The sequence below is a fragment of the Hemitrygon akajei genome, chromosome 25, assembly GCF_048418815.1.
Source record: "Hemitrygon akajei chromosome 25, sHemAka1.3, whole genome shotgun sequence".
NCBI classification, from domain to species: domain Eukaryota; kingdom Metazoa; phylum Chordata; class Chondrichthyes; order Myliobatiformes; family Dasyatidae; genus Hemitrygon; species Hemitrygon akajei.
The window spans coordinates 9,240,118-9,263,111 of record NC_133148.1 but is presented as its reverse complement, the minus strand read 5'-3'; the positions used below and the strand labels follow the sequence as shown (position 1 = coordinate 9,263,111).

Genomic DNA, 22,994 nt, shown 5'->3' with positions numbered 1-22,994 from the left:
CAACCTTCACCACCCTGTGACCCTCCTCAACCTCCACAATCTTCACCACCCTGTGAACCTCCTCAACCTCCACAATCTTCACCACCCTGTGAACCTCCTCATCCTCCACAACCTTCACCACTCTGTGACCCTCCTCATCCTCCACAACCTTCACCACCCTGTGAACCTCCTCAACCTCCACAACCTTCACCACCCTGTGAACCTCCTCAACCTCCACAACCTTCACCACCCTGTGAACCTCCTCATCCTCCACAATCTTCACCACCCTGTGAACCTCCTCATCCTCCACAATCTTCACCACCCTGTGACCCTCCTCATCCTCCACAACCTTCACCACCCTGTGAACCTCCTCAACCTCCACAACCTTCACCACCCTGTGAACCTCCTCATCCAACACATCAACCTCCACAATCTTCACCACCCTGTGAACCTCCTCAACCTCCACAACCTTCACCACCCTGTGACCCTCCTTACCCAACACATCAGCCTCCACAATCTTCACCACCCTGTGACCCTCCTCATCCTCCACAACCTTCACCACCCTGTGAACCTCCTCATCCTCCACAACCTTCACCACCCTGTGAACCTCCTCAACCTCCACAACCTTCACCACCCTGTGACCCTCCTCATCCTCCACAACCTTCACCACCCTGTGAACCTCCTCATCCTCCACAACCTTCACCACCCTGTGAACCTCCTCAACCTCCACAACCTTCACAACCCTGTGACCCTCCTCATCCTCCACAACCTTCACCACCCTGTGAACCTCCTCATCCTCCACAACCTTCACCACCCTGTGAACCTCCTCAACCTCCACAATCTTCACCACCCTGTGACCCTCCTCAACCTCCACAACCTTCACCACCCTGTGACCCTCCTCATCCTCCACAACCTTCACCACCCTGTGAACCTCCTCATCCTCCACAACCTTCACCACCCTGTGAACCTCCTCAACCTCCACAACCTTCACAACCCTGTGACCCTCCTCATCCTCCACAACCTTCACCACCCTGTGAACCTCCTCATCCTCCACAACCTTCACCACCCTGTGAACCTCCTCAACCTCCACAATCTTCACCACCCTGTGACCCTCCTCAACCTCCACAACCTTCACCACCCTGTGACCCTCCTTACCCAACACATCAGCCTCCACAATCTTCACCACCCTGTGACCCTCCTCATCCTCCACAACCTTCACCACCCTGTGACCCTCCTCATCCTCCACAATCTTCACCACCCTGTGACCCTCCTCATCCTCCACAACCTTCACCACCCTGTGAACCTCCTCATCCTCCACAACCTTCTCCACCCTGTGACCCTCCTCAACCTCCACAATCTTCACCACCCTGTGACCCTCCTGAACCTCCACAACCTTCACCACCCTGTGACCCTCCTCAACCTCCACAATCTTCACCACCCTGTGAACCTCCTCAACCTCCACAACCTTCACCACCCTGTGACCCTCCTCAACCTCCACAATCTTCACCACCCTGTGACCCTCCTCAACCTCCACAATCTTCACCACCCTGTGAACCTCCTCATCCTCCACAATCTTCACCACCCTGTGAACCTCCTCAACCTCCACAACCTTCACCACCCTGTGAATCTCCTCATCATCCACAATCTTCACCACCCTGTGAACCTCCTCATCCTCCACAATCTTCACCACCCTCTGAACCTCCTCAACCTCCACAACCTTCACCACCCTGTGAACCTCCTCAACCTCCACAATCTTCACCACCCTGTGAACCTCCTCATCCTCCACAATCTTCACCACCCTGTGAACACCTCCTCATCCTCCACAACCTTCACCACCCTGTGAACCTCCTCATCCTCCACAACCTTCACCACCCTGTGAACCTCCTCAACCTCCACAACCTTCACCACCCTGTGACCCTCCTCATCCTCCACAACCTTCACCACCCTGAGAACCTCCTCATCCTCCACAATCTTCACCACCCTGTGACCCTCCTCAACCTCCACAACCTTCACCACCCTGTGAACCTCCTCAACCTCCACAACCTTCACCACCCTGTGACCCTCCTCATCCTCCACAACCTTCACCACCCTGTGAACCTCCTCATCCTCCACAACCTTCACCACCCTGTGAACCTCCTCATCCTCCGCAACCTTCACCACCCTGTGAACCTCCTCATCCTCCACAACCTTCACCACCCTGTGAACCTCCTCATCCTCCACAATCTTCACCACCCTGTGAACCTCCTCATCCTCCACAATCTTCACCACCATGTGAACCTCCTCAACCTCCACAACCTTCACCACCCTGTGACCCTCCTCATCCTCCACAACCTTCACCACCCTGTGAACCTCCTCAACCTCCACAACCTTCACCACCCTGTGACCCTCCTCATCCTCCACAATCTTCACCACCCTCTGAACCTCCTCAACCTCCACAACCTTCACCACCCTGTGAACCTCCTCAACCTCCACAACCTTCACCACCCTGTGACCCTCCTCATCCTCCACAACCTTCACCACCCTGTGACCCTCCTCAACCTCCACAACCTTCACCACCCTGTGAACCTCCTCATCCTCCACAATCTTCACCACCCTGTGACCCTCCTCATCCAACACATCAACCTCCACAATCTTCACCACCCTGTGACCCTCCTCATCCAACACATCAACCTCCACAATCTTCACCACCCTGTGACCCTCCTTACCCAACACATCAGCCTCCACAATCTTCACCACCCTGTGACCCTCCTCATCCTCCACAACCTTCACCACCCTGTGAACCTCCTCATCCTCCACAACCTTCACCACCCTGTGAACCTCCTCAACCTCCACAACCTTCACCACCCTGTGACCCTCCTCAACCTCCACAACCTTCACCACCCTGTGAACCTCCTCAACCTCCACAACCTTCACCACCCTGTGACCCTCCTCATCCTCCACAATCTTCACCACCCTGTGAACCTCCTCAACCTCCACAACCTTCACCACCCTGTGACCCTCCTCATCCTCCACAATCTTCACCACACTGTGAACCTCCTCAACCTCCACAATCTTCACCACCCTGTGAATCTCCTCATCCTCCACAACCTTCACCACCCTGTGACCCTCCTCAACCTCCACAACCTTCACCACCCTGTGAACCTCCTCAACCTCCACAACCTTCACCACCCTGTGACCCTCCTCATCCTCCACAATCTTCACCACCCTGTGAACCTCCTCAACCTCCACAACCTTCACCACCCTGTGACCCTCCTCATCCTCCACAATCTTCACCACACTGTGACCCTCCTCAACCTCCACAATCTTCACCACCCTGTGAACCTCCTCAACCTCCACAATCTTCACCACCCTGTGACCCTCCTCATCCAACACATCAACCTCCACAATCTTCACCACCCTGTGAACCTCCTCAACCTCCACAACCTTCACCACCCTGTGACCCTCCTCAACCTCCACAACCTTCACCACCCTGTGACCCTCCTCATCCTCCACAACCTTCACCACCCTGTGAACCTCCTCAACCTCCGCAACCTTCACCACCCTGTGACCCTCCTCATCCTCCACAATCTTCACCACCCTGTGACCCTCCTCATCCTCCACAATCTTCACCACACTGTGACCCTCCTTACCCAAAACATCAGCCTCCACAATCTTCACCACCCTGTGACCCTCCTCATCCTCCACAATCTTCACCACCCTGTGACCCTCCTCATCCTCCACAACCTTCACCACCCTGTGACCCTCCTTACCCAAAACATCAGCCTCCACAATCTTCACCACCCTGTGAACCTCCTCAACCTCCACAATCTTCACCACCCTGTGAACCTCCTCAACCTCCACAATCTTCACCACCCTGTGACCCTCCTCATCCTCCACAATCTTCACCACCCTGTGAAACTCCTCATCCAACACATCAGCCTCCACAATCTTCACCACCCTGTGAACCTCCTCAACCTCCACAACCTTCACCACCCTGTGACCCTCCTCATCCTCCACAACCTTCACCACCCTGTGACCCTCCTCAACCTCCACAACCTTCACCACCCTGTGATCCTCCTCAACCTCCACAACCTTCACCACCCTGTGACCCTCCTCATCCTCCACAACCTTCACCACCCTGTGACCCTCCTCAACCTCCACAACCTTCACCACCCTGTGACCCTCCTCAACCTCCACAACCTTCACCACCCTGTGACCCTCCTCAACCTCCACAATCTTCACCACCCTGTGAACCTCCTCAACCTCCACAATCTTCACCACCCTGTGAACCTCCTCATCCTCCACAACCTTCACCACTCTGTGACCCTCCTCATCCTCCACAACCTTCACCACCCTGTGAACCTCCTCAACCTCCACAACCTTCACCACCCTGTGAACCTCCTCAACCTCCACAACCTTCACCACCCTGTGAACCTCCTCATCCTCCACAATCTTCACCACCCTGTGAACCTCCTCAACCTCCACAACCTTCACCACCCTGTGACCCTCCTCATCCTCCACAATCTTCACCACACTGTGAACCTCCTCAACCTCCACAATCTTCACCACCCTGTGAATCTCCTCATCCTCCACAACCTTCACCACCCTGTGACCCTCCTCAACCTCCACAACCTTCACCACCCTGTGAACCTCCTCAACCTCCACAACCTTCACCACCCTGTGACCCTCCTCATCCTCCACAATCTTCACCACCCTGTGAACCTCCTCAACCTCCACAACCTTCACCACCCTGTGACCCTCCTCATCCTCCACAATCTTCACCACACTGTGACCCTCCTCAACCTCCACAATCTTCACCACCCTGTGAACCTCCTCAACCTCCACAATCTTCACCACCCTGTGACCCTCCTCATCGAACACATCAACCTCCACAATCTTCACCACCCTGTGAACCTCCTCAACCTCCACAACCTTCACCACCCTGTGACCCTCCTCAACCTCCACAACCTTCACCACCCTGTGACCCTCCTCATCCTCCACAACCTTCACCACCCTGTGAACCTCCTCAACCTCCGCAACCTTCACCACCCTGTGACCCTCCTCATCCTCCACAATCTTCACCACCCTGTGACCCTCCTCATCCTCCACAATCTTCACCACACTGTGACCCTCCTTACCCAAAACATCAGCCTCCACAATCTTCACCACCCTGTGACCCTCCTCATCCTCCACAATCTTCACCACCCTGTGACCCTCCTCATCCTCCACAACCTTCACCACCCTGTGACCCTCCTTACCCAAAACATCAGCCTCCACAATCTTCACCACCCTGTGAACCTCCTCAACCTCCACAATCTTCACCACCCTGTGAACCTCCTCAACCTCCACAATCTTCACCACCCTGTGACCCTCCTCATCCTCCACAATCTTCACCACCCTGTGAACCTCCTCATCCAACACATCAGCCTCCACAATCTTCACCACCCTGTGAACCTCCTCAACCTCCACAACCTTCACCACCCTGTGACCCTCCTCATCCTCCACAACCTTCACCACCCTGTGACCCTCCTCAACCTCCACAACCTTCACCACCCTGTGATCCTCCTCAACCTCCACAACCTTCACCACCCTGTGACCCTCCTCATCCTCCACAACCTTCACCACCCTGTGACCCTCCTCAACCTCCACAACCTTCACCACCCTGTGACCCTCCTCAACCTCCACAACCTTCACCACCCTGTGACCCTCCTCAACCTCCACAATCTTCACCACCCTGTGAACCTCCTCAACCTCCACAATCTTCACCACCCTGTGAACCTCCTCATCCTCCACAACCTTCACCACTCTGTGACCCTCCTCATCCTCCACAACCTTCACCACCCTGTGAACCTCCTCAACCTCCACAACCTTCACCACCCTGTGAACCTCCTCAACCTCCACAACCTTCACCACCCTGTGAACCTCCTCATCCTCCACAATCTTCACCACCCTGTGAACCTCCTCATCCTCCACAATCTTCACCACCCTGTGACCCTCCTCATCCTCCACAACCTTCACCACCCTGTGAACCTCCTCAACCTCCACAACCTTCACCACCCTGTGAACCTCCTCATCCAACACATCAACCTCCACAATCGTCACCACCCTGTGAACCTCCTCAACCTCCACAACCTTCACCACCCTGTGACCCTCCTTACCCAACACATCAGCCTCCACAATCTTCACCACCCTGTGACCCTCCTCATCCTCCACAACCTTCACCACCCTGTGAACCTCCTCATCCTCCACAACCTTCACCACCCTGTGAACCTCCTCAACCTCCACAACCTTCACAACCCTGTGACCCTCCTCATCCTCCACAACCTTCACCACCCTGTGAACCTCCTCATCCTCCACAACCTTCACCACCCTGTGAACCTCCTCAACCTCCACAATCTTCACCACCCTGTGACCCTCCTCAACCTCCACAACCTTCACCACCCTGTGACCCTCCTTACCCAACACATCAGCCTCCACAATCTTCACCACCCTGTGACCCTCCTCATCCTCCACAACCTTCACCACCCTTTGACCCTCCTCATCCTCCACAATCTTCACCACCCTGTGACCCTCCTCATCCTCCACAACCTTCACCACCCTGTGAACCTCCTCATCCTCCACAACCTTCACCACCCTGTGACCCTCCTCAACCTCCACAATCTTCACCACCCTGTGACCCTCCTGAACCTCCACAACCTTCACCACCCTGTGACCCTCCTCAACCTCCACAATCTTCACCACCCTGTGAACCTCCTCAACCTCCACAACCTTCACCACCCTGTGACCCTCCTCAACCTCCACAATCTTCACCACCCTGTGACCCTCCTCAACCTCCACAATCTTCACCACCCTGTGAACCTCCTCATCCTCCACAATCTTCACCACCCTGTGAACCTCCTCAACCTCCACAACCTTCACCACCCTGTGAATCTCCTCATCCTCCACAATCTTCACCACCCTGTGAACCTCCTCATCCTCCACAATCTTCACCACCCTGTGAACCTCCTCAACCTCCACAACCTTCACCACCCTGTGAACCTCCTCAACCTCCACAATCTTCACCACCCTGTGAACCTCCTCATCCTCCACAATCTTCACCACCCTGTGAACACCTCCTCATCCTCCACAACCTTCACCACCCTGTGAACCTCCTCATCCTCCACAACCTTCACCACCCTGTGAACCTCCTCAACCTCCACAACCTTCACCACCCTGTGACCCTCCTCATCCTCCACAACCTTCACCACCCTGTGAACCTCCTCATCCTCCACAATCTTCACCACCCTGTGACCCTCCTCAACCTCCACAACCTTCACCACCCTGTGAACCTCCTCAACCTCCACAACCTTCACCACCCTGTGACCCTCCTCATCCTCCACAACCTTCACCACCCTGTGAACCTCCTCATCCTCCACAACCTTCACCACCCTGTGAACCTCCTCATCCTCCGCAACCTTCACTACCCTGTGAACCTCCTCATCCTCCACAACCTTCACCACCCTGTGAACCTCCTCATCCTCCACAATCTTCACCACCCTGTGAACCTCCTCATCCTCCACAATCTTCACCACCCTGTGAACCTCCTCAACCTCCACAACCTTCACCACCCTGTGACCCTCCTCATCCTCCACAACCTTCACCACCCTGTGAACCTCCTCAACCTCCACAACCTTCACCACCCTGTGACCCTCCTCATCCTCCACAATCTTCACCACCCTGTGAACCTCCTCAACCTCCACAACCTTCACCACCCAGTGAACCTCCTCAACCTCCACAACCTTCACCACCCTGTGATCCTCCTCATCCTCCACAACCTTCACCACCCTGTGACCCTCCTCAACCTCCACAACCTTCACCACCCTGTGAACCTCCTCATCCTCCACAATCTTCACCACCCTGTGACCCTCCTCATCCAACACATCAACCTCCACAATCTTCACCACCCTGTGACCCTCCTCATCCAACACATCAACCTCCACAATCTTCACCACCCTGTGACCCTCCTTACCCAACACATCAGCCTCCACAATCTTCACCACCCTGTGACCCTCCTCATCCTCCACAACCTTCACCACCCTGTGAACCTCCTCATCCTCCACAACCTTCACCACCCTGTGAACCTCCTCAACCTCCACAACCTTCACCACCCTGTGACCCTCCTCAACCTCCACAACCTTCACCACCCTGTGACCCTCCTCAACCTCCACAACCTTCACCACCCTGTGAACCTCCTCAACCTCCACAACCTTCACCACCCTGTGACCCTCCTCATCCTCCACAATCTTCACCACCCTGTGAACCTCCTCAACCTCCACAACCTTCACCACCCTGTGACCCTCCTCATCCTCCACAATCTTCACCACACTGTGAACCTCCTCAACCTCCACAATCTTCACCACCCTGTGAATCTCCTCATCCTCCACAACCTTCACCACCCTGTGACCCTCCTCAACCTCCACAACCTTCACCACCCTGTGAACCTCCTCAACCTCCACAAACTTCACCACCCTGTGACCCTCCTCATCCTCCACAATCTTCACCACCCTGTGAACCTCCTCAACCTCCACAACCTTCACCACCCTGTGACCCTCCTCATCCTCCACAATCTTCACCACACTGTGACCCTCCTCAACCTCCACAATCTTCACCACCCTGTGAACCTCCTCAACCTCCACAATCTTCACCACCCTGTGACCCTCCTCATCCAACACATCAACCTCCACAATCTTCACCACCCTGTGAACCTCCTCAACCTCCACAACCTTCACCACCCTGTGACCCTCCTCAACCTCCACAACCTTCACCACCCTGTGACCCTCCTCATCCTCCACAACCTTCACCACCCTGTGAACCTCCTCAACCTCCGCAACCTTCACCACCCTGTGACCCTCCTCATCCTCCACAATCTTCACCACCCTGTGACCCTCCTCATCCTCCACAATCTTCACCACCCTGTGACCCTCCTTACCCAAAACATCAGCCTCCACAATCTTCACCACCCTGTGAACCTCCTCAACCTCCACAATCTTCACCACCCTGTGAACCTCCTCAACCTCCACAATCTTCACCACCCTGTGACCCTCCTCATCCTCCACAATCTTCACCACCCTGTCAACCTCCTCATCCTCCACAACCTTCACCACCCTGTGAACCTCCTCAACCTCCACAACCTTCACCACCCTGTGACCCTCCTTACCCAACACATCAACCTCCACAATCTTCACCACCCTGTGAACCTCCTCATCCTCCACAATCTTCACCACCCTGTGACCCTCCTTACCCAACACATCAACCTCCACAATCTTCACCACCCTGTGAACCTCCTCATCCTCCACAACCTTCACCACCCTGTGAACCTCCTCAACCTCCACAACCTTCACCACCCTGTGACCCTCCTTACCCAACACATCAACCTCCACAATCTTCACCACCCTGTGAACCTCCTCATCCTCCACAACCTTCACCACCCTGTGAACCTCCTCAACCTCCACAATCTTCACCACCCTGTGACCCTCCTTACCCAACACATCAACCTCCACAATCTTCACCACCCTGTGAACCTCCTCATCCTCCACAATCTTCACCACCCTGTGACCCTCCTTACCCAACACATCAACCTCCACAATCTTCACCACCCTGTGAACCTCCTCAACCTCCACAATCTTCACCACCCTGTGAACCTCCTTACCCAACACATCAACCTCCACAATCTTCACCACCTCCAAAGAGATCCTACCACCAAACATATCTTTACTTCCCCCTCTCCACAGGAATTACTTGCTTCGCGATTCCCTTGGCCATTTGCCCTTCTCCACTACTCCTCCTCCCAGCATTTACCCCTGCTAGTGGCCTAAGTGATACACCTGCTTATACACCTCCCCTCTCACCTCCATTCAGGGTGCCAAACAGTCCTGCCAGGTGAAGCAACACCTCTACTGATTTGCCACAATCAGGATTTCCCAGTGGCTCAATATTTTAATTCATTCCCATTCCTGTTCCATTGTGACTGTCCATGGCCTCCTCTGGTGTCAAGATGAGACACCTCAGGGTGGAGGGGGAAATACCTTATATTCCATCTGGGTTCTGGAGGATTGGAGGGTTGCAGATGTTGATCCATTTTGGAGACAGTGATCACAATTCTATCTCTTTTACTACAGCATTGGAGAGGGATAGGAACAGACAAGTTAAGGAAATGTTTAATTGGAGTAAGGGGAACTATGAGGCTACGAGGCAGGAACTTGGAAGCATAAATTGGAAGCAGATGTTCTCAGGGAGACGTACGGAAGAAATGTGGCAAATGTTCAGGGGTATTTGTGTGGAGTTCTGAGTAGGTATGTTCCAATGAGACATGGAAAGGATGGTAGAGTCCAGGAACCATGATGTACAAAGGTTGTGGTAAATCTAGTCAAGAAGAAAAGAAGAGCTTATGAAAGGTTCAAAAAACTAGGCAATGATAGAAATCTAGAAGATTATAAGGCTAGCAGGAAGGAGCACAAGAATGAAATTAGGAGAGCCAGAAGGGGCCATGAGAAGGCCTTGGCAGACAGGATTAAGGAAAACCCCAAGGCATTCTACAAGTATGCGAAGAGCAAGAGGATAAGACGTGAGAGAATAGGACCAATCAAGTGTGACAGTGGAAAAGTGTGTATGGAACCAGAGGAAATAGCAGAGGTACTTAATGAGTACTTTGCTTCGGTATTCACTATGGAAAAGGATCTTGGTGATTGTAGGGATGACTTACAGTGAACTGAAAAGCTTGAGAGTGTAGATATTAAGGAAGAGTATGTGCTGCAGCTTCTGGAAAGCATCAAGTTGGATAAGTCACCGGGACTGGGCGGGATGTACCCCAGGCTACTGTGGGAAGCAAGGGAGGAGATTGCTGAGCCTCTGGCAATGATCTTTGCATCACCAATGAGGACGGGAGAGGTTCTGGAGGATTGGAGGGTTGCAGATGTTGTTCCCTTATTTAAGAAAGGGAGTAGGGATAGACTAGGAAATTATAGACCAATGAGTCTTACTTCAGTAGTTGGTAAGTTGATGGAGAAGATCCTGAGAGGCAGGATTTATGAACATTTGGAGAGATATAATATGATTAGGAATAGTCAGCATGGCTTTGTCAAGGGCAGGTCGTGCCTTACAAGCCTGATTGAATTTTTTCTGGATATGATTAAACACATTGATGAAGGAAGAGCAGTAGATGTAGTGTATATGGATTTCAGTAAGGTATTTGATAAGTTACCCCATGCAAGGCTTATTGAGAAAGTAAGGAGGCATGGGATCCAAGGGGACATTGCTTTGTGGATCCAGAACTGGCTTGCCCACACAAGGCAAAGAGTGGTTGTAGACGGGTCATACTCTGCATGGAGGTCGGTGACCAGTGATGTGCCTCAGGGATCTGTTCTGGGACCCCAACTCTTTGTGATATTTATAAATGACCTGGATGAGGAAGTGGAGGGATGGGTTAGTAAATTTGTTGATGGCACAAAGGTTGGGGGTGTTGTGGATAGTGTGGAGGGCTGTCATAGGTTACAGTGGGGCATTGATAGGATGCAAAACTGGGCTGAGAAGTGGCAGATGGAGTACAACCCAGATAAGTGTAAGGTGGTTCATTTTGGTAGGTCAAATATGATGGCAGAATATAGTATTAATGGCAAGACTCTTGGCAGTGTGGAGGATCAGAGGGATCTTAGGGTCCGAGTCCATTGGACACTCAGACCTGCTGCGCAGGTTGACTGTGGTTAAGAAGGCGTACGGTGTATTGGCCTTCATCAATCGTGGAATTGAGTTTAGGAGCCAAGAAATAATATTGCAGCTATATAGGACCCTGGTCAGACCCCACTTGGTCACCTCACTATAGGAAGGATGTGGAAATCATAGAAAGGGCGCAGAGGAGATTTACAAGGATGTTGCCTGGATTGGGGAGCATGCCTGATGAGAATAGGTTGAGTGAACTTGGCCTTTTCTCCTTGGAGCAACGGAGGATGAGAGGTGACCTGATAGAGGTGTACAAGATGATGAGAGGCATTGATCGTGTGGATAGTCAGAGGCTTTTCCCCAGAGCTGAAGTGGCTATCATGAGTGGACACAGGTTTAAGGTGCTGGGGAGTAGGTACAGAGGAGATGCCCGGGGTAAGTGTTTTTTTACGCAGGGAGTGATGAGTGCATGGAATGGGCTGCCGGCGACGGTGGTGGAGGCGGAAATGATAGGGTCTTTTAAGAGACTCCTGGATGGGTGCATGGAGCTTAGAAAAATAGAGGGCTATGGGTATTTCTAAGTTAGGGACGTGTCCGGCACAGCTTTGTGGGCCGAAGGGCCTGTATCGTGCTGTAGGTTTTCTATGTTTCTATTCATTTCCATTGATACTGCCTGGCATGCTGAGTTCAACCAGCATTTTGTGTCTTTTACTTTGGACTTTCTCGTGTTTATGATTTGGAGCTGAGTGAGTTCACTGCTTTCTGCAGCTTCCTTCAATTCTGTGCAGTAGTAAACATCCCCATACCAAATCTCCTCAAACTGCAATGAAATATAGCTGTTGTTGTGCTTTCTTTGTAACTTAGAAACATAGAAATAGGTGCAGGAGTAGGCCATTCGGCCCTTCGAGCCTGCACCGCCATTCAGTATGATCATGGCTGATCATCCAACTCAGAACCCTGTACCTGCTTTCTCTCCATACCCCCGATCCCTTTAGCCACAAGGGCCATATCTAACTTCCTCTTAAATATAGCCAATGAACCGGCCTCAACTGTTTCCTGTGGCAGAGAATTCCACAGGTTCACCACTCTCTGTGTGAAGAAGTTTTTCCTCATCTCAGTCCTAAAAGGCTTCCCCTTTATCCTTAAACTGTTTTCTGGACTTCCCCAACATCGGAAACAATCTTCCTGCATCTAGCCTGTCCAAACCCTTTAGAATTTTATACGTTTCAATAAGATCCCCCCTCAATCTTCCAAATTCCAGTGAGTATAAGCCTAGTCGATCCAGTCTTTCTTCATATGAAAGTCCTGCCATCCCAGGAATCAATCTGGTGAACCTTCTCTGTACTCCCTCTATGGCAAGAATGTCTTTCCTCAGATTAGGGGACCAAAACTGCACACAATACTCTAGGTGCGGTCTCACCAACTGCATTGATATGTTGGGCCCAGGACAGATCCTCGGAGATATTGACACCCAGGAACTTGGAATTGCTCACTCTCTCCACTTCTGATTGCTCTATGAGGACTGGTGTGTGTTCCCTCGTCTTACCCTTTCTGAAGTCCACGATCAGCTCTTTGGTGTTGAGTGCAGGGTTGTTGCTGTGACACCACTCAGCCATCTCTCTCCTGTACACCTTCTCGACATCATTTGAAATTCTGCCAACAATAGTTGTGTCGTATGATAGATAGATGGATAGATAGATAGATACTTTATTCATCCCCATGGGGAAATTCAACTTTTTTTCCAATGTCCCATACACTTGTTGTAGCAAAACTAATTACATACAATACTTAACTCAGTAAAAAATATGATATGCATCTAAATCACTATCTCAAAAAGCATTAATAATAGCTTTTAAAAAGTTCTTAAGTCCTGGCGGTAGAATTGTAAAGCCTAATGGCATTGAGGAGTATTGACCTCTTCATCCTGTCTGAGGAGCATTGCATCGATAGTAACCTGTCGCTGAAACTGCTTCTCTGTCTCTGGATGGTGCTATGTAGAGGATGTTCAGAGTTATCCATAATTGACCGTAGCCTACTCAGCGCCCTTCGCTCAGCTACCGATGTTAAACCCTCCAGTACTTTGCCCACGACAGAGCCCACCTTCCTTACCAGCTTATTAAGACGTGAGGCGTCCCTCTTCTTAATGCTTCCTCCCCAACATGCCACCACAAAGAAGAGTGCGCTCTCCACAACTGACCTATAGAACATCTTCAGCATCTCACTACAGACATTGAATGACGCCAACCTTCTTAGGATGCACAGTCGACTCTGTGCCTTCCTGCACAAGGCATCTGTGTTGGCAGTTCAGTCTAGCTTCTCGTCTAACTGTACTCCCAGATACTTGTAGGTCTTAACCTGCTCCACACATTCTCCATTAATGATCACTGGCTCCATATGAGGCATATGGATGGCATTTGAACTGTACCTGGTCAGAGAGTCATGGGAGTGGAGAGAGTAGAGCGGAGGGCTAAGCACTCACCCCTGAGATGCATCAGGATTAATGTTATTTCCCATCCACACGGATTGTGGTCTTCTGGTGAGGAGGTCAAGGATCCAGATGCAGATGGAGATACAGAGGACCAGGTTTTAGAGCTTCTTGATCAGAATTGTAGGGACGATTAACTACAGCTCAGTGTTTAACACAATGAACAGCAGTGTTCCTGATGGAAGCCATTCATATGCTTCTTACATGCAGCCATGATGATTTTGGAAAGAATGCTTAATCAAACAATATGTTTACAGTATTATTCAAATATTACCGAGATGTCAAATACACTACATTGTGTGTGTCTGTTGCTCTGAATTCCAGCATCTGCAGAATCTTTAGTGTTTCAGCTCGACTTCAAGGCAGCACTGGGCTTCTTACCGAAGAGCTTTGGTAAGACTGGAGTCAATGGGCATCACTGGGAAGCACTCAGGTGCTCGGATCAGTCCTCAAACAAGGTGCTCCTGGTTATAGGAGCTCCACTGTCCCAGACCCAGCTCACCATTGTAGGAGTTCCTCGGGGCAGTGTCCTCGGCCCAAATACCTACAGCCGCTTCCTCGATGCCCTCCCATCAGAGGTTCAGAAGAGGGGCTATTCACTGACTGTGAAGCAGTCCAGGACTGTGTGCGGCTAGACCCAAGTAACATTCAGGAGCGCCATGGCAGGGTGACTCCATTACAGCTCAGAGTTCAGTTCTGAAGTCACCTGTAAGGGATCTGCGTTCCTCCCTGTAAAATGTGTGTGTTTACTCTAGATGCTCCAGTTTCGTTGCACAATCCAAAGACTTATCAATTCGCAGGTTCAACTGTAAATTCCCTTGTGATTAGGCGAGGGTAAAACTGGGAGCTTCCGGGTGACGTGGCTCGGAAGGCCAGAAGGGCCTGTTCTGTGCTACATGCAGTAAACGACAGAACACAGCACACTGGCGTTCAGGCCACACGAGTGCCAGGGGGTGGGGTGACCCCTCCCAGTCCAACACACTGCCTTTGCAGTGAGAGCGAGCATCACCTTCACCAGACACCTCACCTACAGGGGCAGGTCACAGGATGGGTGTCCCATGTAGAGTGACTAATTCCTGAACAACCTCCTCACCCCCCAAACTCACACACTGACCCAGACACTAAACCCATCACCAGACACCAAACCCATCACCAGACACCAAACCCATCACCAGACACCTCACCTACAGGGGCAGGTCACAGGATGGGTGTCCCATGTAGAGTGACTAATTCCTGAACACCAACCCCTCACCCCCCAAACTCACACAGAGACCCAGACACTAAACCCATCACCAGACACCTCACCTACAGGGGCAGGTCACAGGATGGGTGTCCCATGTAGAGTGACTAATTCCTGAACAACCTCCTCACCCCCCAAACTCACACAGAGACCCAGACACTAAACCCATCACCAGACACCTCACCTACAGGGGCTGGTCACAGGATGGGTGTCCCATGTAGAGTGACTAATTCCTGAACACCAACCCCTCACCCCCCAAACTCACACAGAGACCCAGACACTAAACCCATCACCAGACACCTCACCTACAGGGGCAGGTCACAGGATGGGTGTCCCATGTAGAGTGACTAATTCCTGAACAACCTCCTCACCCCCCAAACTCACCACACTGACCCAGACACTAAACCCATCACCAGACACCTCACCTACAGGGGCAGGTCACAGGATGGGTGTCCCATGTAGAGTGACTAATTCCTGAACACCAACCCCTCACCCCCAAACTCACACACTGACCCAGACACTAAACCCATCACCAGACACCTCACCTACAGGGGCTGGTCACAGGATGGGTGTCCCATGTAGAGTGACTAATTCCTGAACAACCCCCTCACCCCCCAAACTCACACAGAGACACAGACACTAAACCCATCACCAGACACCTCACCTACAGGGGCAGGTCACAGGATGGGTGTCCCATGTAGAGTGACTAATTCCTGAACACCAACCCCTCACCCCCCAAACTCACACAGAGACACAGACACTAAACCCATCACCAGACACCTCACCTACAGGGGCAGGTCACAGGATGGGTGTCCCATGTAGAGTGACTAATTCCTGAACAACCCCCTCACCCCCCAAACTCACACAGAGACACAGACACTAAACCCATCACCAGACACCTCACCTACAGGGACAGGTCACAGGATGGGTGTCCCATGTAGAGTGACTAATTCCTGAACAACCCCCTCACCCCCCAAACTCACACAGAGACACAGACACTAAACCCATCACCAGACACCTCACCTACAGGGGCAGGTCACAGGATGGGTGTCCCATGTAGAGTGACTAATTCCTGAACACCAACCCCTCACCCCCCAAACTCACACAGAGACACAGACACTAAACCCATCACCAGACACCTCACCTACAGGGGCAGGTCACAGGATGGGTGTCCCATGTAGAGTGACTAATTCCTGAACACCAACCCCTCACCCCCCAAACTCACACAGAGACACAGACACTAAACCCATCACCAGACACCTCACCTACAGGGGCAGGTCACAGGATGGGTGTCCCATGTAGAGTGACTAATTCCTGAACAACCCCCTCACCCCCCAAACTCACACAGAGACACAGACACTAAACCCATCACCAGACACCTCACCTACAGGGGCAGGTCACAGGATGGGTGTCCCATGTAGAGTGACTAATTCCTGAACAACCCCCTCACCCCCAAACTCACACACTGACCCAGACACTAAACCCATCACCAGACACCTCACCTACAGGGGCAGGTCAGTGGATGGGTGTCCCATGTAGAGTGACTAATTCCTGAACAACCCCCTCACCCCCCAAACTCACACACTGACCCAGACACTAAACCCATCACCAGACACCTCACCTACAGGGGCAGGTCACAGGATGGGTGTCCCATGTAGAGTGACTAATTCCTGAACAACCCCCTCACCCCCAAACTCACACACTGACCCAGACAATAAACCCATCACCAGACACCTCACCTACAGTGGCAGGTCACAGGATGGGTGTCCCATGTAGAGTGACTAATTCCTGAACAACCCCCTGACCCAGACACTAAACCCATCACCAGACACCTCACCTACAGGGGCAGGTCACAGGATGGGTGTCCCATGTAGAGTGACTAATTCCTGAACACCACCCCCTCACCCCCCAAACTCACACACTGACCCAGACACCAAACCCATCACCAGACACCTCACCTACAGGGACAGGTCACAGGATGGGTGTCCCATGTAGAGTGACTAATTCCTGAACAACCTCCTCACCCCTCAAACTCACACACTGACCCAGACACTAAACCCATCACCAGACACCTCACCTACAGGGGCAGGTCACAGGATGGGTGTCCCATGTAGAGTGACTAATTCCTGAACACCACCCCCTCACCCCCCAAACTCACACACTGACCCAGACACCAAACCCATCACCAGACACCTCACCTACAGGGACAGGTCACAGGATGGGTGTCCCATGTAGAGTGACTAATTCCTGAACAACCTCCTCACCCCTCAAACTCACACACTGACCCAGACACTAAACCCATCACCAGACACCTCACCTACAGGGGCAGGTCACAGGATGGGTGTCCCATGTAGAGTGACTAATTCCTGAACACCACCCCCTCACCCCCCAAACTCACACAGAGACCCAGACACTAAACCCATCACCAGACACCTCACCTACAGGGACAGGTCACAGGATGGGTGTCCCATGTAGAGTGACTAATTCCTGAACACCACCCCCTCACCCCCCAAACTCACACAGAGACCCAGACACTAAACCCATCACCAGACACCTCACCTACAGGGACAGGTCACAGGATGGGTGTCCCATGTAGAGTGACTAATTCCTGAACAACCCCCTCACCCCCCAAACTCACACAGAGACACAGACACTAAACCCATCACCAGACACCTCACCTACAGGGACAGGTCACAGGATGGGTGTCCCATGTAGAGTGACTAATTCCTGAACAACCCCCTCACCCCCCAAACTCACACAGAGACACAGACACTAAACCCATCACCAGACACCTCACCTACAGGGGCAGGTCACAGGATGGGTGTCCCATGTAGAGTGACTAATTCCTGAACACCAACCCCTCACCCCCCAAACTCACACACTGACCCAGACACTAAACCCATCACCAGACACCTCACCTACAGGGGCAGGTCACAGGATGGGTGTCCCATGTAGAGTGACTAATTCCTGAACAACCCCCTCACCCCCCAAACTCACACACTGACCCAGACACTAAACCCTTCACCAGACACCTCACCTACAGGGGCAGGTCACAGGATGGGTGTCCCATGTAGAGTGACTAATTCCTGAACACCAACCCCTCACCCCCCAAACTCACACAGAGACACAGACACTAAACCCATCACCAGACACCTCACCTACAGGGGCAGGTCACAGGATGGGTGTCCCATGTAGAGTGACTAATTCCTGAACAACCTCCTCACCCCCCAAACTCACACACTGACCCAGACACTAAACCCATCACCAGACACCTCACCTACAGGGGCAGTTCACAGAATGGGTGTCCCATGTAGAGTGACTAATTCCTGAACACCACCCCCTCACCCCCCAAACTCACACAGAGACCCAGACACTAAACCCATCACCAGACACCTCACCTACAGGGGCAGGTCACAGAATGGGTGTCCCATGTAGAGTGACTAATACCTGAACACCACCCCCTCACCCCCCAAACTCACACACTGACCCAGACACTAAACCCATCACCAGACACCTCACCTACAGGGACAGGTCACAGGATGGGTGTCCCATGTAGAGTGACTAATTCCTGAACACCACCCCCTCACCCCCCAAACTCACACACTGACCCAGACACTAAACCCATCACCAGACACCTCACCTACAGGGGCAGGTCACAGGATGGGTGTCCCATGTAGAGTGACTAATTCCTGAACACCACCCCCTCACCCCCCAAACTCACACACTGACCCAGACACTAAACCCATCACCAGACACCTCACCTACAGGGGCAGGTCAGTGGATGGGTGTCCCATGTAGAGTGACTAATTCCTGAACACCACCCCCTCACCCCCCAAACTCACACAGAGACCCAGACACTAAACCCATCACCAGACACCTCACCTACAGGGGCAGGTCACAGGATGGGTGTCCCATGTAGAGTGACTAATTCCTGAACAACCCCCTCACCCCCCAAACTCACACAGAGACACAGACACTAAACCCATCACCAGACACCTCACCTACAGGGGCAGGTCACAGGATGGGTGTCCCATGTAGAGTGACTAATTCCTGAACAACCCCCTCACCCCCCAAACTCACACAGAGACACAGACACTAAACCCATCACCAGACACCTCACCTACAGGGGCAGGTCACAGGATGGGTCTCCCATGTAGAGTGACTAATTCCTGAACACCACCCCCTCACCCCCCAAACTCACACACTGACCCAGACACCAAACCCATCACCAGACACCTCACCTACAGGGACAGGTCACAGGATGGGTGTCCCATGTAGAGTGACTAATTCCTGAACAACCTCCTCACCCCTCAAACTCACACACTGACCCAGACACTAAACCCATCACCAGACACCTCACCTACAGGGGCAGGTCACAGGATGGGTGTCCCATGTAGAGTGACTAATTCCTGAACACCACCCCCTCACCCCCCAAACTCACACACTGACCCAGACACTAAACCCATCACCAGACACCTCACCTACAGGGACAGGTCACAGGATGGGTGTCCCATGTAGAGTGACTAATTCCTGAACACCACCCCCTCACCCCCCAAACTCACACAGAGACCCAGACACTAAACCCATCACCAGACACCTCACCTACAGGGACAGGTCACAGGATGGGTGTCCCATGTAGAGTGACTAATTCCTGAACACCACCCCCTCACCCCCCAAACTCACACAGAGACCCAGACACTAAACCCATCACCAGACACCTCACCTACAGGGGCAGGTCACAGGATGGGTGTCCCATGTAGAGTGACTAATTCCTGAACACCAACCCCTCACCCCCCAAACTCACACAGAGACACAGACACTAAACCCATCACCAGACACCTCACCTACAGGGGCAGGTCACAGGATGGGTGTCCCATGTAGAGTGACTAATTCCTGAACAACCTCCTCACCCCCCAAACTCACACACTGACCCAGACACTAAACCCATCACCAGACACCTCACCTACAGGGGCTGGTCACAGGATGGGTGTCCCATGTAGAGTGACTAATTCCTGAACACCAACCCCTCACCCCCCAAACTCACACACTGACCCAGACACTAAACCCATCACCAGAGCACAATGGTTACATATACAATGTGCGTAAAATGCACACCAGTTACTCTGCTCCAACAACTTCTCACTAACCCATGACCTTCACCCCCAGGAAGGACAAAAGGCAGCAGGAACATGGGAACATCAGGACAACTTCTACCCCACTGCTATAGACTGTTGAATGTTTTCATTGACGGACTCTTGACCTCATTATGATCTTTCCCTGCACTGCACTTTCCCTTAGCTGTAACACTTGATTCTGCATTATTCTTGTTTTGCCTTGTTCCATCTCAATGCTCCGTGCAATGATTTGATCTGTTTGCTAAGACTATCTTTCCTTTCTGTATTTCAGCACATGTGACAATCATACACCAATTTCAATTTCCTTCCAAACCACCCACCTACCACCCAGACTTGGAAAACGTTAAGTCTCTGTTCCCTAATAGTCTGGGTCTAAATTGTAGTTATTCATTGAGATACTGTGCCACCAGCAACCCACCGATCTAACCCTAACCTAACTACAGGACAATTTACAATGACCAATCAACCTACCAACCTCAGTCTTTGAACTGAGGGGGGAAACCGGAGCACCTGGAGAAACCCTACGTGGTCACGGAGAGGATGAGCAGACTCTTGCAGCTGACGTCGGAGTACCGGTGGCCCGAGCTGTAATAGCAGCTACGTTACCGTGGCGCCCAGAACTTCCTCCTCAATGGCATTGTGGGCACTCCCCATCACTTCCTCATGGACAGCTATGGAGAAGGGTGGCATGTCCAAGGTTTCGAACAATATATGATTGGATGGTAATATAAACCATGAGGAAGATGGGGAAGTGTTGTGTAGGGGCTAGAGTGTCAGGTGGGCAGTGGTCAGAGACAGATAGAGCAGGAAAACAGACCTGTCAGCCGCAGCCTTCTGCACCTTCTATTAGAACATAGAACAGTACAGCACAGGTACAGGCCCTTCAGCCCACAATGTTGTGCTGACCCAATTAGATTAGTGATCAAATGGCCAAAATGATTTTTTCTGCCGACACAACGTCCATATCCTTTCACTTTCCTCACAGTCATGGGCCTATCGAGACGTCTCTTCAGTCTCTAATGTATCTGCCACTACCACTACTCCAGGCACCCACCACTGTGCAAAAGACCTTGCCCTTCACATCTCCTTTGCAATTACCCCCTCACCTTAAGTGCATGCTCTCGGGTATTCGCCCTTTCAACCCCTGGGAAAAGATATTGTCTGTCTACTCTACCTGTGCATCTCTTAATCATATAAACCTCCATCAGATCTCCACTCAGTCTCTGATGGTCCAGAGCAAACAACCCAAGACTGGCCATGATAGCACATACCCTTTCATCCAGGCAACATCCCGGTAAACCTCTTCTGCCGGCATGCCAAATGCCTTCTTCGCCAACCTATCGGGCTGCGTAGTCACCCTCAGGGACACCAAGATCCCTCTGCTCATCAAACACTATCCAACATCGCTCTCCCCACAGGTTCCCCCTCTCACCTATACACTGCGGAATAACTTACAGTGGCCAATTCACCTACTAAGCTGCACGCCTTCGGGCATGTGGTAGGGAACTGAAATCCCGAGGGTACTTGTCTTGTGAAGCAACCTCACGTGCAGCACCTTGTCAAAGGCCTGCTGGGTATCCAAGTACACAGCATCCAGTGATTCTCCTTCAGCTATCCCGCTTGTTATTTCCTTAAACTTGATTCTGATCAGAACTGCTTTCCACACGTTGACCTCAGTCTATTTATTACCCCATCCAGAGATCTCAACCAAGCCAACAGGATTCCGAACGCTCTGACAGCTTCGACAACGAATGGTTAAACATCTGCGGCGAGACTTGGAGCCCTGATAGCACAGATTCGGTTTCTATTGAATACGAGGACATTCAACCCCGAAGTAACAACTACCAGACTTACCTGCACATGGAAAACCATCATTAATTGCCTTGTTCTGTTAGTCGTGCAGCGAGCGCCCCCTGCTGACCAGAAAAAAAAAACTTCAAAAGATTTTACAATGTGACAAATGCCTCGGATATTTGCCACATAATAAACGGTCTAAATCTTCAACTGTAAGCGTCATTTTATTTAGAATAAAGGAACGTGAAAATAGATCTCTCAGATCATATTGAAGGGAATTCAAAAATAGATATTGTGCTAAAACACGCCAGGACTGAATTCAAAACCATGGTCAGTCAGGAGATAAAGTGGAACGAAGAAGATGGTGGGAGGCCTTTATCAAGAAAAACAAAATGGCTGGTTTAGTATATGCAGTCTATTTCTGCAAGTGACTCCGTCAGTACTCTGAAACCTGTGGAAAGAGAGTTTTGATTTGTTACCCAATTCATGCACTCTGTATTTTGTATTGTTAATAAAGCTGTTTGAAAATCAGCTGGATTTGTTGAGTTGAATAAGGTACGATGGTGTGCAGAACCCTTTTTGCCGGATGGCCACTGTCACCGTAGGTACTGACGCTTGCCTGGCACATGGTACTTATGGCCAAAGCTAGCAAAATCTTAGCACACGATTGCATCTGAGCTGGGCCAAG

At 51.7% G+C, this 22,994-nt stretch overlaps 1 protein-coding gene across 1 annotated transcript in view; it reads left to right on the top strand.

The window, feature by feature from the left end:
* LOC140716186 (homeodomain-interacting protein kinase 4-like) overlaps positions 1 to 22,732 on the top strand; it is a 59,714-nt gene extending 36,982 nt beyond the window's left edge. The window contains exon 3 of the mRNA XM_073028826.1: positions 22,211 to 22,732. Coding sequence (XP_072884927.1) covers positions 22,211 to 22,390 — 180 coding nt within the window. The 3' untranslated portion in view covers positions 22,391 to 22,732. The remainder of the gene's footprint in view (positions 1 to 22,210) is intronic.
* The last annotated feature ends 262 nt before the right edge of the window (positions 22,733 to 22,994 follow it).